Consider the following 16990-nt stretch of genomic DNA (forward strand, 5'->3'; position numbering starts at 1 on the left):
CCCGGACACCGCGGGGCCGGCCCCCGGGGGCGCCGCTCCGCGGAGCGGCCCCGGGGCCCCGAGCGCCCCGCGCCCGCCGGGCCGGGCCGGGCTGAGCGGTGCCGGCCGCGGGGGCGGAGGGCAGCGCGGGGCCGGCCGGGCTGGCGGCGGGGCTCCCGCGCCGGGCCAGACTCAGCCCCTTTCTCCCGGCGCCGCCGGCTGCGAGCGCGCTGCGGCTGGAGCTGCCCCCAGAGCGGCTCGTGATGGCGGCGGCGCGGGCTCGGCAGCGGGAGGCGCCCGCCCAGCCCTGCGCGCCGCGCCGCTAGGGGCAGCGCCCGTGCCCGCGGCGCCCGCCCCGGCCCATGCCCCGGGGGGAAGGGGGGCTGCAGCAGCCCGGCGAGCCGCCCACCCGCGCAGCGGGGGCATCGCCCCCACTCGCCGCTCCTGGGAGGGCGGAAAGGAGGCAGCGGCGGCGGCGGCGCCGGCTTTGTGCGCGGCGGGCGGATCGCAGGCCGCGGCGGCGCGGGGCTCGCCGGCCCCAGCCCCATGAACCAGCCGGACGGCTCCGCTCCGGCGGCGGCAGCGCAGGTACGGCCGGCCGGGCGGCGTGTCCCCGGGGGGAGGCGGAGGGAGCGGGGAGGAAGGGAACGGAAGAAGGGAAGGGAAGGGAAGGGAAGGAGGGAGGGCGGCAGCCGCAGCCGCCCCGTCGCGGAGCCCCGGCGGCGCTTTGGCGCAGTGCGCGGGGGCAGCGCCGGCGGCGGCTCCCGGAGCCCGCGGGGCCGGAGCCCGCTCGGAGCGGGCGGAAAACAAAGCGGAGCTCAGCAGCCATGTCGGGATCGAGCCGCCCCTCGGCCCGGCCCGGCCCCGCACCCCGGCCCGGCCCCGCCGCGCTCCGCGCCCCGCGCCCTTTCCCGAGCCTTTTCCTTTTTCTTTTCCTTATTTTTCATTTTTTTTTTTTTTAATTTTTTTTTTTTTCCTCCTTCTCTTAATTTTTCCTCCGGAACGCTCTTTTTTTTTTTTTTTTTTTTTTTTTTCCTCTCTCCCCCCCCATTTTTTTCCATTAAAACGACGCCACCTAGAGGAGACTATTTCGTAAATAAAAAAAAAAAAAAAAAAGAAAAAAAATTAAAATTGAAAAAAAGAAAAAAAGAAGGAAATCTTCTGCTATTTCTAATTTTTTTTTCCTAGAAAGTTGGGGCCGGATCCCCCTTGTTGGGGTTCCTCCGGCAGCTCCCGCAGCGCCCCGCAAATTTCGTGTGTGTCCCTTTGGAGCCAAAGCTCAGCTCATGGAAATGAAAATTAAACAGGAATTTGAATGAATTCAGGTTTTTCTCCCCTCCACCCCCATTTTCTGGAGAAAAACGGAGCCTGGGAGCAGCAGAGTGCTGGGAAAGGAAAGTGAGTCAAGTTTTTGGTGGGCCCCCCCGGGTGAGCCGCAGGGAGGGATTAGTTTGGGAAAGTGGGAGAATTGCTGTTCCGGAGCAATTAGGAATTGGGCTTCATTGTAATTTTGAACTTGTGCAGCAAGCTCTGCCAAAACTCAGGCTTTATTTCTTTCCCTTTTTGCTGCAGTGCTTAAAGTTATTTGGTTTGAAATGAGGAGTTTTGCAGGAAAATGAAGAACCCAGAAAATTTGCTGTGGACACACCCAAATTTTTTTTTTTTTTTTTTTTTTTGTGATTTTGGATTTCATGCAGAACTGCTGTTAAACAATGAGGTTCTAAACGCAGTCCAAGAAAACACGAGGACAAGCAAAATTAAGAGTCGAATGTCAGTTTTATTTTAGAATTTCTTGGCTTTTTGGATGGTTTCTCCTGGCATAATTAAAACAGTTTCCAGCATTTAATTTCCTACTTCTTTTGTAAAGAAGAAAATTTCCATACTATGGTTTTTAGGTGTTTTTTCTCTTTCTTTTTCTTAAACACACTGTAATAACTCCAGGTTCTATGGCTCACATAAATCTAATATTTACACAGGTTCATTATAAGGTCCGCCATGATATTATGAATATGCATAATTAACAATATTGTGAAAAAACAATTGCAGATTTAGTGATTTTCATTTTTTTTTTTTTTCAAACTGAAGTGCCTTTAAAGGGCTGAGCCATGATATTTTTCACAATTTCAAAATCTTTTTTCTCCTTGACTGTTAAAGCCTTGCTGGAGTTTGAATTGAAATTTTTTTTTTTTTTGATAATTATTTTTGGTGGGTTTTAAATTTATTTTTTTTGTTTGTTTGTTTTAAATGCTGTCCTGTCTCTATTATTTTGCTGTTACAGAGTGCCTGTGAGTTCTGGACTGTGCACACACTGGTTTATTATTGTAGGGTTGCCCTTGAATACTGGGGTCTTGGTATTGATCTTTTTAAAAATAAATAACAAAAGAGCACTGAAACATGCATTGTTTCAAGAAAAAAGCAATCTAGGAGAGCTACATGGCCTTTCCACCCAAAAGTGGGGGAGGGAGAGGAAGGGAAAGATTAGGTCAACATTGAGTTTTACCAACCTTGACACAGTATCCTCTCTAAAATGGGGACAAAATAGCAAGATGGCTGGCTCCACAGCTGCAGCACTTGGGATTTTTGATTTTTATTTTTTTATTTTTTTTTCTTTTTTGGAAAAAAAAAGCATTTTTAAATTTTAAACTCCAAATTGAGTTTCTGGAGCTGCCGGGCACCCACCAGCAAATGCTGAAATCTGGGCGCTGCACAAAATAAAATTAAATTTCAAACCAGAATGAATTTTTAATTTGGAATCTCAAAGCCCTGAAAAGTTTTTTTTTTTTTTTATTTTAAATTTTTTCGTGGTTTTTTTTTTTTATTTTCCTTTTGGTTTTGATTTTCCGTTCTCTGTAACTTGATATTTGCTGGAAATCAGAAAGGAGTGGCTGCTGAATTCAGGGTTTGGGGGCTGTTTTCACTTTTCTCCCCTTTATTTGTTTCATGTTTTGAGTTTTTCAAAGGGGGGGGAAATGGAAGAAATTTGCAAAGCAGGATAACTCTTGGGTGGAGGAAGAAATACTCTGAAATGTCAAGTCTGTATTTTTATTTTTGCACTTATTTGCCCCCAGCCCCCCCGAAAGGGACCCACCCTCTTCCTGAATCCCTTTTTTAGCAAATAATGGAGCGGGAGGCCGGCAGTGGTGCAGTTAGAGCACATCTGGGGAAAAATCACACACAATGCTCCAAATTGGATTAAACAATCCTGGAGAATATTTTATTCATGCTTTCATCCAGGAAGCTGTAACGTGCTGCCTTTTCCATATTCTTCCCCTCCAAGAATTCCCTTCCCTGAGTTGCACCCCAGAACTTTTACAATGACGTGGTTACACCCCAAGAAACTGTTTACATGTCATTTTTGGAATATTTTTTTAAGGTTTCATGGATTTTTTTCTGGTGTGAATCAGACCTTTTGATGCCCTGCCAGACACCCGGAGATCCGGGGAGCAACCGCGCTGATTTGGGATTTGGGATTTGGGATTTGGGGCTGGGGGGACACACGGACGGGTGCTGTGTTTTAATTGGGATTAATGACCAAGCCTCGTTTCTCGGTCACGTTTGGCGGTGATGCTGTTCAAGTTTCTCCTGAGCTGGAGGAGTTGAGGCTGGGGAGGGGGAGCTGGAGCTGTTCTGGGGACCCTGGGGGCTCTGGGGTGCTGTGCTCGGGATGCTCCGGGAGCTGGGACCTTTCCCATCCTCAACTCCCTGGGGAGCAGCAGCTTCCCAGCAGCGGCTCCTGCTGCTGGGGGCTGCAGTGGGTCTGGATCTCACCTTCCTGCCTGTCCTTCCCGCACAAACCTGCTCCTGCCTGGAAAAGATTTCATCATTTTTCATTGCAGTTCTGCCTTCAGGGGCATTTTCTTTTTTTTTCTTTTTTTTTTTCTTTTTTTTTTTTTTTTTTCTTTTTTCTCTTCTGGAAAGTTGATCAATATTTTATCCTTTTCAAAATTGCTGTTGGCAGCCTGGAAGGGGAAGGGGAGGGAGGGAGCTCAGCTGAGTGATACCAACAGATTTCTTGTGACATAACTGAAATGTATTTTTTAAAAACGAAAAATTTCCAGGACCTCATTTTCAGTGACATATTTTCATCCCAGAATGAAAACAGACATAATATTATTAAAGTAGTAGATAATATTTATACAAATGTCATATAAAACCTTGAGAGGTTATTGCATGACTCCAGGATAATTTAAATATATATCACTGCCATAATGCAACGCTGGGAATAGTTCAGTTCACGGGTGCTGTCACGTGGCCCCGGTGATGCACAGTCAAGTTTGCAATTATGCAAGTGCAGGAGTGAAATTAGAGTGGAATTAGTGTTCTAAAAATTAGATTAACTTAATTTTAATTTTTTTGGAAGGGGGGAGGGGAGAGGGTTGAAACCTGCTCTAAGGATTATGCTGATACAGGTTCAGGATTTCTGCCCACTGGGCCAGGCCAGGCTCAGGCTGCACATCAGGGCAAGGTTCTTCCCCCAGAGGCTGCTGGCACTGCCCAGGCTCCCCAGGGAATGGGCACGGCCCCGAGGCTGCCAGAGCTCCAGGGATGCCCAGGGTGGGATGTTGGGGGGTCTGGGCAGGGCTGGGAGCTGGGCTGGGTGATCCTGGGGGTCATTTCCAGCTTGGGATGTTCTGTGGATCAATAATTCCTTGGATGCTGTGCCTGCTCAAGGATTTTGACCTTCCCACCGTGGCATGGCAGGACTCGGTACGAGGTCCTGGGTGCTGCTCCTGTGGTGCCCTTGGCACAGCCCCGTGGCACAGCCCAGCCCCATGGCACAGCACAGCCCCATGGCACAGCCCCATGGCACAGCCCCATGGCACAGCCCAGCCCCATGGCACAGCCCAGCCCCATGGCACAGCCCCATGGCACAGCACAGCCCCATGGCACAGCACAGCCCCATGGCACAGCCCAGCCCCATGGCACAGCCCCATGGCACAGCACAGCCCCATGGCACAGCCCCATGGCACAGCACAGCCCCATGGCACAGCCCCATGGCACAGCCCCATGGCACAGCACAGCCCCATGGCACAGCACAGCCCCATGGCAAAGCACAGCCCCATGGCACAGCACAGCCCCATGGCACAGCACAGCCCCATGGCACAGCACAGCCCCATGGCAAAGCACAGCCCCATGGCACAGCACAGCCCCATGGCACAGCCCCATGGCACAGCCCCATGGCACAGCACAGCCCCATGGCACAGCCCCATGGCACAGCCCCATGGCACAGCCCAGCCCCATGGCACAGCCCAGCCCCATGGCACAGCACAGCCCCATGGCACAGCACAGCCCCATGGCACAGGTCCTGCAGGGCCACACTGACTCAGGGTGGGTGGCAGTGTTGGGTCCCTGGCACTGCCCACGGAGCCTCTGGTGGCCCCAAGTTCAGCATCCTGAGCTTGAGCAGCTCCCCTTGGCTCAGGTTTGGGGATGTGCCAGCCCAGGGCTGCTGGGGGTGCGGGTGTGCAGGAGGTGTGGCACACCCAGGGCTTTGCTGTGTCCCCACGGGTGCCACGCTGGGCTCTGTGCTCGCTCCTCCACGCCTGGATCCCTGCAGGAGATTCTTTATGTGTTGGGAGCTGTAAGACAAGACAAGGACAGGGGTGGTCCTGCAGACCTGGGGGGCCACCCCAAACTGGGAGCTGTGTCCGAGGTTTGCCAGGTCAGGCGCTGTTTGTACATAATGTACCACGTGGGGCCTGGGCAGGGGCTGCCAGTGCTGCTGGAGGCTGGTTTTGGTGAGGGACGTGGGGAAATGGCCCCAGGAAATATTTATTTTTGACATTTCTGAGCATCCAGCATTGTGCATATTTGGAATTTCACATTTACGGATTCCGTTTGGCCGTACCGTGTTTTCTGGGGAAGAAGTTTCTAATTTTTAAAGGTCTTTTATGGATTAATTGCTAGTCATCTGCCTCCTTTTTGCTTTTGTTTGGTTCCTTGAATGTCTCTTGATTATTTTGTACTATGTGATGCCAATTTAGTGGTTAACTAGTATGCAAACTACATCTGGACGTGTTGACTTTGCATTAACAATCATTGATTTGTCTGGAGCAAGGGAATAGAAATGAATGCTGCTGTTTGCCATGGATAGTATATGAAAAATAACCATTTGCAATGTGCCTTTCATCAGGGACACGGGGCTCTGGTGCAGCTTGGCACAGTGGCACAGTGGCTCTGCCTCCCGTGTGAGGGCTGAATGTTATTCCCAGGGGTGGGAAAAGGTGCAGGAGCAGCTCCTGGTGACCTTGGTTAGCTCAGCTCTGGTGACAGGGGGGTAAAGTTGTCACAGAAAGGGACATATGCTATAATATGTCATATTATATGTTATTTTATATGTTATAATACAGAATATGTAACATACAGTCTACACCACAAGCTTTTTGCTTGGGAACAGAACAGGGAGGATGCAGAATTTAATAATCAAAAGTAGCAAGCAGAAGGTTGGAGTTACAGCCAGAGTGGTCCTTTGGTGGAGGTTTGACATTCAGACCTTGAGTCCATTGGATCCACTCCTCCCTGGAGCTTTTCTGCTGCCTCCTGCCGAGGGCTGTCACTGCTGGCAGTGGGGCTGTGCTGGGCTGTGATGCTCTGTGGCAGTGTTGGGCATCCTTTGGGCTGCAGTCAGCAGTGAGGGTTCTTCCTACACGTGCCATGGTGCTGGAACATCTGTGTCAGACCCCAAATGATGGGCACAGGTCATCTCCTGAAATGTAGAGTTTGTTCTCCAGCACTGCTGAGTGTGTAAATGCACAGGGAGGTGCTGGGCAAGCTGCATGGTGGCTCTCTGAGTTACTTGGCTTTCACTTCTTGGATTCTCCCAAGGCGAGCAGTGGCAGAATAAAGAGATGAAATAAAGAAAATTCTCCCCTGTGTTCTTTGGAAGTGCAAAGGAGCTTCATATTCTGGGTGGGGCATTTGGGGGAGGATGCGGCACGGAGGGCACGAGCAGTGTGGCAGTGCTGAGAGATGAGGATCCATCCCCTCAGTTAAAGCTGTCTGCACCCACGGAGAGGAGTTCTCGTGCCGTGTGTTCTCCAGTTTTTTGGCAGCTGGCTGGCAGTTAGCTCTGGTTCACTGCAGGGGCTGCAGGGGTTTGTGCCAGCACGCTGGGAGCTCTCACTCCAGCTGGGATGGAGCTGCCTGGGGCAGCCCGGGGAGCAGAGGCAGGGTGGGGAACACAGGGCATGTTCTGCCTCCCCCTGATGGGGTCAGACCTGCTGCACCCCCTGCCTGTGTCCCTCTGGGTGTCCCTGTGTCCCCTGGGTGTCCCTGTGCCCTCTGGGTGTCCCTGTGTCCCTCTGGGTGTCCCTGTGTCCTCTGGGTGTCCCTGTGCCCCTCTGGGTGTCCCTGTGCCCTCTGGGTGTCCCTGTGCCCCTCTGGGTGTCCCTGTGTCCCTCTGGGTGTCCCTGTGCCCCTCTGGGTGTCCCTGTGCCCTCTGGGTGTCCCTGTGCCCCCCTCGGTGTGCCTGTGTTCCTCTGGGTGTGCCTGTGTCCCTCTGGGTGTCCCTGTGTCCTCTGGGTGTGCCTGTGTCCCCTGAGTGTCCCTGTGTGCTCTGGGTGTGCCTGTGCCCCTCTGGGTGTCCCTGTGTCCCTCTGGGTGTGTCTGTGCCCCTCTGGGTGTCCCTGTGCCCCTCTGGGTGTGTCTGTGCCCCTCTGGGTGTCCCTGTGCCCCTCTGGGTGTGTCAGTGCCCCTCTGGGTGTCCCTGTGTCCTCTGGGTGTCCCTGTGCCCCTCTGGGTGTCCCTGTGTCCCTCTGGGTGTCCCTGTGTCCCTCTGGGTGTGCCTGTGTCCCTCTGGGTGTCCCTGTGCCCCTCTGGGTGTGTCAGTGCCCCTCTGGGTGTCCCTGTGCCCCTCTGGGTGTGCCTGTGCCCCTCTGGGTGTCCCTGTGCCCCTCTGGGTGTCCCTGTGCCTGGCACGGGGCTGTCCCCATGGGAAGGGCTGGGGGTGGCCAGGCCTTGTGCTTTTGGGTGCTGGGAGCAGTGTCACCAATCCCTCTAGAACAGCTTTCCTTGGGAGTCCCTCCCTTTATTTCCCTCACCTGTATTTCCAAGTGTGTGTGCTTGGGAAGGTTTTGCTGCTTTGCTGTACCTGCAAAGATTTAATTATATAGACAAGGCTCTCCTTGCTTGTGATTCCCAACACTCCTGCTTGTTTCACATCTATATTTGGCTGGTGTAATGTGGAAAATAAGGCTGGAAGTGGAGAAGTAGATACTGGAGAATTTGCCTGCACTGATAAGGGGCTGAGAAAGGGAAACATGAATGTCAGAGTGTGGAGCAGAGAGGAGCTGCTGGAGCCTTGAGGAGCTGCCACAGGGATTTGAGGGATGTGGATCTGGATGTGCCTGAGACACTCCTGGATGCTGGATTCTCTTGTGTCCCTCCTGTGCTTGGGCTGGGAACACAGGAGCTCTGTGCTGTTTCCTGCCCTGGTTTACAAATCAGGGACGTTCTCACACAAGGTTTGATCCCTCAGCAAGTGATGGAAGTGAGAGCAGCCGGGTTTCTCACCCCTTCCCACTGGAGGGGCCAAATGTGCTCACATGGTGTCCTGGTGGCACCACGGTGTCTCCAGGCTCTTCAGGGTTTAATATTTGTTGTGATTTCATTTTACTAGGTACACACAGGCGGCAGGAATTTTCTGGAAGTTAATTTTTTGCTCTGTGTGGGTGTAGGTATCCTTTCCTGCCTGGAAATAGCAGCAGAAGTCAGTTTGCAGAAGTTGGGTGTGCTTGCGTTGAAGGACCGTCATTTACTGCTTCCAGTGTGTTGAGAACAATTTTAGTGCAAGTATTTAATTGCTTTAGACCTATTTTTAGAAGTATTAAACCTCAGTTTTCAAAACTGCAACCAAAGCCAGCAGCTCTGCTGGTGTGGGAGAGCCAGGAGGGGAACCTGGAGGAAAACCTGTGGGCTGGCCCCAGTGGGAGCAGGGCAGGGCTAGGGGTGCTGCAGAGCCTTTGGGGTGCACACCTGACGTTGAGTTGTCTGTATTTTGGTGAGATTTTGGGTTTTTTGTTACTATTCTATTTACTCGGCTACACGAGGAGAGAAAGAATGAATGAATGAAAGGCAGATTTGTACAATTCCTGGTGCTGAGGCTGATGGATGCAGTTTGGAGCCGAGCTGGGAGCGTCCCAGGGAACATCCCTACCGTGCAGGCAGCCTCGGTGGGGCTCAACACCCACAAACAGCTCCTGCTTCTCTGGCTGCAAATCTGACACACATGTGCCTTACTCTGTGGGCTGCAGATCCTGAGCTTTCACTGGCCTTTGTGAGAGATTTCTGATTTTGAGGGCGGGAAGAGAGAGTTGGAAGAGCACAGGGTAATTATTGGCTGGGAATAAAGTACCTTTTGGAATTTGTGCATGCATTTTGGAAACATCTGTAGGAGAGATGGCTGGATTGGGATCAGGCTGCTGGCAGAGGGGATGGGGTTAGTGGGATTTCTCTTTGCAGTCAGGGGATGCTGCTGAAGGTGCAGTGACACCAGGGGACAGGCTGGGACCTGGCGCTTGGTGGCCCTGGGGTTGCTGTGGGGGCTGTAGGAGCTGGACTCCACCAGGGAAGGAATTAATGAATGACCACCAGGAAGGTTGCCCTGGGGTGTGTTTTGACTTGGCTTCAGGACATCTCTGTTTATCATTAATACTACTGGGGTCACTGGGTATTAACTCCAAGGGAGGGATATTTTTACCTTCTTATTTGTCTTTATTTTAGAGGCCTTCACATTTGGCTGCTTGGTGATAAGAGCAGTTGGAATTGGCGTTTCTGCTCGCTGGGGTTTGTTGGGATGTGCCAGAGACAGAGCCTGGGAGGGCTCTGGGAGAGGAATAAAGGATGTGAACATATCCAGAGTGTCCTGGTGCAGATCCATCCCTGGATCCACATTGTATTCCCCATTGAGCTCTGGCAGATGCCAGAGGGATGGAGGAGACTCCATTGGAACATTGACTGCAGCTCAGGGCAAGGTTCTTCCCCCAGAGGCTGCTGGCACTGCCCAGGCTCCCCAGGGAATGGGCACGGCCCCGAGGCTGCCAGAGCTCCAGGGATGCCCAGGCTGGGATGTTGGGGGGTCTGGGCAGGGCTGGCTGATCCTGGGGATTTCTTCCACATGTGGATATTCTCTGTGATCCCCATGGAGGGAATAGCAGTGCCCTTTGTAAATGGGAAAAAACCTCAAAACCGAGGTCCCTTTCCCTGAAATCTTGCATTTATTTAACTTTGGGGGCTTTGATTTTTTTGGGTTTGGGTTTTTCGGTTTTTGGTTGTTTTTTTTTCCCTATGTAATCTGATTTGGTTCAGCTGCCAGAAAGTAGATTTGCTGAGAGTGCTGCTTTGGGTTCCTGATAAGGTGGAGGAGATAAATCCCACGTTGTGGCTGTTTGTTTGTGTGAGTGAATATTTGTTTGTGCTTCCTTCCTTTGACAGGGAGCTCCTTGGCCATCCTCCTGCAGCATAAACACTGCTGCTGATTGGAGTTCATTAGGTGAGATTTAAAATGTATAAAATGAAATGTTCCTGTCTGCTTTAAGCAGACATATGTCTACAGTTTGCAAATTAACCTAATTAAATATATATGTAGAAATTTATGATATTCAGCTCCTAGCACAAGGTATGCAATTAGCATCCTTGCCAGCAAGGAATTTTCCATTTCTGCCTTGACTTTCCCTCATAGGAGATGTGGTTTGGGGCTTTTTATTCTTATTTTTTTTATTTTTAATCTTCAATCTTTAATTTTTGTTCTGCTTTGGAATTCACTTAGGGACGAGTCCTGTGGAGATTTAGGTTTGTGGTTAAATTTCCCTACGAGCAGCTTTGACTGAAGTCAGTGAAACATTCCCTAATTCCTGGGGTCCAGCCTGTCCCTTGGCCTCTGCAGGACAGGAGTTTGTTTTGTTAGGAGAATATAATGAGTAAAATAGCGTTCTGGAGGAAAAATTGCATTTGAATATTTACATTTTTCAAGGCTCTTCCTTCCTCCCACCCAAAAATAGCAAAAAAAAAACCAAAAAAAAGATCTGTCTCCTTTTGATTGATGTAATTTTCAGGTGTTTGGCCAATGTTGTTTCCAAAACACCCCAAACTGTCCCTGGGGCAGGAGGGCCCTCACCCAGAACAACAAATCCATTAAAACAACCTCTCATTTAGCAATATTCAGGCATCAGGAATACTACTTTTAGTTCCTTTTCTGCCAAAGTGTTGGGTTGGGTTATTTTTTAATGTTTAAAGTTTGATCACATTAGAATAGTTTTTTATATAAATAATCATTTGGTCTATTTTGCATATCAATAGCTGACTCCATTTTCTTCACAAAAAGCCTTTTTTCCCCATAAACATCCCCCCTGTTCCAGCCCAGAAGGTACTCTTTATTAGCCAAACCAAGCAAGTCATGACGTTCCCAGCTCAGCTATTTTAATGATCCCACAAACCCAAAAAAGCAGGAGGAAATTTTTCAGAAGCAAACTGCAGAAACTTTTCTTTTCTTTTTTTTTTTTTTTTTTTTGGGACATCATAAGTTTTCAACTTTTTTTAACCAGTTTTTTTTGTTACATTTTTCCAAGCTTCAGGGTGCAAATGCAAAGGATTTGTGACTGTTCTTTCTTCCTGGAGATTATTTAGGGGTGTCAGAGGTGACCCAGCACTGGGTGGAGGAGCTGAGGGCTCAGCAAACATGGCTAATTCCCAATTTCTGTGCAAGAACTATTGATAATTCTGCATGGGCAAGGTGAGCTGTTGGATCAGAACCACCTTCCCCCCTTGGGCAGCTCTACAAGTCTGTCCTTCTGGATTTTCCTCTGACTTTGCTGCTGTTCCCCATCTCTGTTTCAGGGCAGAGGGAATTCTGCTCTCAGCTCTGTCCCTTTGCAGGGGCTCTCTGCTCTCCCAGGCTGAGGTCCTGGGTGTCTCCTGCCCTCCCTGGGTGTTTCTGTGCCCTCTCCTCCACAGGGGATGCCTTTTCAAAGTCCATCAGCAGCTCTGATGCCCAGTTCCCCATCACCAGCTGTTGTGGGGTGACCAGCTCCATGAATGAGAAGGAAATGCTGATGCAGGCTGGCTTTGTGCTTTTCCTTGTGAGCCTGCAGCCTTGCCAGCTGTCCCATGCCTGTGTCCTGTGTAGCTGCAGCTGTGGGATGTGTGATTCACTGTCAGAGCTCTATTTTCCACTGCTTCAGGTGTTTCTTTCTCACCTCAGTGCTGCGCCCACCCCTCGGAGGCTCCTCCAGTCTTGTCCCGGGATGTGCTGCAGCCCTTTGGGATGTGGATTTTCTGTAGGCTGGCATTACCCACCGCCAAGGCAATCATTTGGATAATTGCAGCATCTGCAATTTATTTAGGCAAATAGGGGACTGAAAAATATTTGCTTTCGCTCGCTCGTGGGGTTTATTTTTAGGGTTTAGCTCTGGGCTTTGGGAAGCAAAGTGGAGCCATCCTGTGTGTCCCTTCTCCCTGAGGTGCTGCTCTTTGGGGCTGTTCCCTGTCCATGGCACGGGAGGTTTCCTGCCTGGATCACCCTTCTTGCTGCCTCGTTTTGTTTTGCAGCCTCTCTGCAGGTGGATCCCCGGGGCTGGGGCTGCAGCTTTATGCACATTTGTGTCTCCTCTGGTCCATCAGAGGCTGGAGAGGTGTCCCTGTGTCTCCTGCCTTGCCTTGCTGGATGCTGCTGCCTCGTTCAGGCACCTCCATGTGGTTCAGGGGCTGCTTTCCCCACGGTTCCCATCCCCAAAGCCCTCCTGGAGCAGATGTCTGCGGGACCCCACTGTGATAACGAACCATTCCTGCCCTTTATTTTCCGTCTCTTAATCAGTGGTTAATCAATGAGGTGACTTCTTACTTCATCCTGTGCATATGAAAGTGCTGGGAGTGCACTTGCCACAAGAGCCTTGGCACAGACAACTCTTTTGGAAGCTTTTGGCAGTGTGGGTGCACCATGCCCTGCTGTACCTGCAGCTGGTCCCTGCCAGCTCACAACCCAGTCACTTATGGCAGCAGAATTCCCCCTGCTGTTCCTTTTTAATCCGTGGGAGCACTGACTTCTAATTGATCTGAGCTTTTTTTTAAAAAAAAAATCAGTAATTTTTTAAACTAGTAATTTTTCTGCCACAAAAAATGAAATTCTGTAGCTCCTTGCAGCCCTTTGAGATGTTCAGTGTTTGCTGGTTCACAGGTGGATAGCAGTGGTTTTTGGGGGGTGATTTTAATAGCTTAATGCCTTTCAGACTTTTGGGTGGATACTGTTGGGCCCTGGAGATTTTTAGGTTTTTTACTGTTAATTTTGCTGTAATTTTGCTAGGCAGGAGTGCAGCTTTTCCTGGTGACCCCACAGTTTGAGGCAGGTGCTCAGCTCATTCCTCAGGAAGTGCTGAGCCCCATCACAAATGAGTGCAAAGAAGTTGAATTTTTATCCTATAGTTTTATCTTCCTTCAGTGCTTGATTTATACCAGAATCTGGCAGATTTATGGTGCTTTCTTCTTTGATTATTAAGTTTTTTTTCCTTCAGTGACCTGTTTCTCAAAATCTTTTTCTGGATTGACTTTTTTATGGCTTAAAGTGTGGCTTCCTTGAGTTCACATTCTCCTAATTTGGATTTCTGCCTGGGACAGTGGGAGGTGTCCCTGCCATGGCTGGGGGGCACTGGGTGGGATTTAAGGTCTTTTCCACCCCAAACCAGTCTGGGAATCCCTGCTGTGCCGTGTCTGGGGACACAGTGTGGGGACAGGAGTTCTGTGGGGGACCTTGAGCATCATTTCTGCATCAAACTGCCTTTCACATCTGCAAGTCTCTGTTGGAATTATCTGAATTCTCCTCTGAAATTGTGTTTCCTGCCTTGACAGAGACCTGCAGCCTCTCTGGTATTCCTTGGAAGTTTGGGCATCCCTCTGTGCTCTGCCTTTCTGGGATGGGCTCCCAGTGCAGCAGAGTTCTCTGCTACCTCCTGTAGTAATAATAATAATAATAATAATAATAATAATAATAATCTTTTTTCATTTATTGGGCTGCATTTATTGTTTCTCTGTCAGCACAGCTCCATCATTCCTATGTAATTTGGGGATGGATTGCAATGCCTTCAGTCTTTTGTCTCCTACCTGAAATTTTATGAAGCTCTTCAGTACATTTATGACCTCATCAATAGAAAATGCATCACTTACTCTGGATGTTTCTGTAACTTTGATTTTCTCAGGCTGCAGTTTGAATAGGTTTTATATGCTGGCATCTGTTTTCACTTTGGTTTTGCCAGTGGCTGGCTTTCTCAGAGGGGTGCAGTGCTCCCACCCTGCAGCCTGGGTACAGCTGGGGCGGGTGGGATTTCACAAAAAGGTTCTGAGTTTCACTTTTTAAACCTCTGCTGTCCTCTGTGCCGTTTGCAGGCACTTTTGAGCAAAGTGTGGTCTCAGCTATGAAGTGAGAGGCAGAGTTTGGGGTTAGAACTGGTCTCCATGTGGGGTGCAGCTGGTGTAGGGCAGGACCCTGAGCCCCCCTCTCCTGCAGGCTGAGCTCCTGTGAGCAGGGTAGCACCGTGCTGGTGAGAGTTAAAACAGAATAAAAGGAAAAAAAGGGAATATTAAGAGGAAGAGATGACAGTTATCCTTGAGTTAGGAGTTATCAAGTGCAGAAAATGGATAAAGGAAGTTAAAAACAGAAGGGGAAAAAAAACCTGTGACTGTCAATGCAAGGAACAGTAAAAAGTATTTGTATTAGGAACAAAAGAAATTCTAATAATGGTTTGTGTAGACTTATCACAGCTGAGGAGAGGTAAAATGCATAATAAAGCAGAAAAACTAGACATGTTTAATAAATATTGCTGTTCCCTATTTGTAGGGAAGAGGAATGATCCGCTCTCAGCCCATGTGCACAGGAGCTGCCAGGGCCAGCCTCAGCCAGAGCAGGGCAGGGCTTTCAGCTCATCCTTGGGCTGATGTTCCCTGCTGGCTCTGCCCCTTGGGCTTCTGCCTGTCTGCCTGTCTGCCTGTCTGTCTGCCTGTCTGTCTGCCTGTCTGTCTGTCTGTCTTTCCTGCTGGCAGATTCAGACAAGAGAACATTCTGGGGATTTGCTGGGTGCTGCTGTACTGCCTTAGCCTGGGCAGCGTGGGGAGGAGCTGGAATGCCAGACTGGGTTTGTTCTCCAGCAGAAGGGATGAGGGAGCGTGTCCTGTGCTGGCAAAACTCCTCATTTTGTGTCAGCCCCCAAAATCCCTGTGGCAGCACGAGCTGCTGTGAGCCAGGCTGGAACAGTGCCCAGAGTGACCACAGGAATTGGCTCTGGGGAGGGCAGGAGAGGAGGGACTGCACACACGGATTTGGGTCATGGAGCTGTCTCCATCGGTGGACTTGGATATGGATCCTGGGATTGTGCACCTGGAGGGATGGAGCTGCACCTGGAGGGATGGGAGTGCACCTGGAGGGATGGAACTGCACCTGGGGGGATGGAACTGCACCTGGAGGGATGGAACTGCACCTGGGGGGATGGGAGTGCACCTGGAGGGATGGAGCTGTACCTGGGGGGATGGGAGTGCACCTGGGGGGATGGAGCTGCACCTGGAGGGATGGGAGTGCACCTGGAGGGATGGAGCTGCACCTGGAGGGATGGAGCTGCACCTGGGGGGATGGAGCTGTACCTGGGGGGATGGAGCTGTACCTGGGGGGATGGAGCTGCACCTGGAGGGATGGAACTGCACCTGGAGGGATGGAACTGCACCTGGGGGGATGGAGCTGCACCTGGGGGGATGGGAGTGCACCTGGAGGGATGGAACTGCACCTGGAGGGATGGGAGTGCACCTGGGGGGATGGGAGTGCACCTGGGGGGATGGAGCTGTACCTGGAGGGATGGAGCTGTACCTGGTGGGATGGAGCTGCACCTGGAGGGATGGAGCTGCACCTGGAGGGATGGAACTGCACCTGGAGGGATGGGAGTGCACCTGGGGGGATGGAGCTGCACCTGGAGGGATGGGAGTGCACATGGAGGGATGGAGCTGCACCTGGGGGGATGGAACTGCACCTGGTTTGGTATGGGGAGCCCAGAGAGGAGCAGAAATGCCAAATCAGGGTTTGGGGTGGGAAAGGGACATTGAAATGCTGCAGGGTGAGCAGTGACACTGAGTCTGGGAGTTGTGCAGAGCCAGAAGCTGTGGGAGAACAGCTCTTCTGTTGCCTGTGCTTTAATCCATTATCCCCATTTTCACTTCCCTCATTTCCTCAAGAGATGTTGAGAAGTTGGAGAAGACACAGAACATGTGAGCGAAGCAGTTTGAGGAGTCAAAGGAAAAGCTCATTAATGTTCGTTCTTAAGCATTTGGGGTTGTATTTTGGGAAACTCTCTGCCAAAAAATCCTCACTTGTTGATTTTTATCTTCATGGAGCCAGTTCTCCATGGGTTTAAAAAGCAGAAAATTAAAAAAGCAGGTAGCAGAGCCCTTGGCTTTAGCAAAGTGCATTAAACAATACCTGGAAGCGGGACCCAAACACTGAGATGGCAAAATGAAGACGCAAAAAATATTTTTAAAAGTAGGAGGTGGAAATTTTGAGCAGCAGGGCAGATTGGCTGTTAGAACAAGCTACCAAGGGGAGCTGTGGGTGCAGAGTGCTGGGTGCTGCTGCTTGTTCTCTGTGTGTGGAGTGCTCCAGGGCTCAGAGCTGTGAGCTGCTGGAAAGAATGGCCATTCTGTGGCTTCACAAAAGATCTCACTTTCTGTCTCTGCTTTGGTGTCCTGTTTCCCAGTGTCTGAGAGCAGATGGTTGGGGAAGGATTATAAGGAACAGAGGAAATATTGAGTCAGCTTCCCTTTAATTTACTCTAGCTTCCACCTAATGGACCCGAAATTATTTTCACTTCCAAACCCTACAGGATGCTCCAAACCCTCCAGACCATCACCCACACCCTGGTGCAAGCCCTTGCTTAAAGTCAAAATACTTCCAGGTGGCTTTTTCCCCACTAGGAGAGATGTAACTAAAGAAATTCATATATAATCTCCTGTAACATTGAGCACAAAAGGATATTTGTTTATTTTTTGA

The 16990-nt window shown here is 50.5% G+C and overlaps 1 protein-coding gene across 19 annotated transcripts in view; it reads left to right on the forward strand.

Annotated features, from left to right (window-relative positions):
• The first annotated feature begins 469 nt into the window (after window positions 1-469).
• Window positions 470-16990, forward strand: part of ZNF618 (zinc finger protein 618) — a 117800-nt gene continuing 101279 nt past the window's right edge. For all 19 annotated transcript variants that reach the window (XM_088065724.1, XM_088065728.1, XM_088065736.1 and 16 more), the window contains exon 1: window positions 470-567. In XM_088065724.1, the coding sequence (XP_087921850.1) occupies window positions 526-567 (42 nt within the window). In that variant the 5' untranslated portion in view covers window positions 470-525. The remainder of the gene's footprint in view (window positions 568-16990) is intronic.

The sequence above is a fragment of the Pseudopodoces humilis genome, chromosome 22, assembly GCF_049639895.1.
Source record: "Pseudopodoces humilis isolate 2021_Gansu_Grassland_sample_001 chromosome 22, ASM4963989v1, whole genome shotgun sequence".
Lineage (NCBI taxonomy): Eukaryota > Metazoa > Chordata > Aves > Passeriformes > Paridae > Pseudopodoces > Pseudopodoces humilis.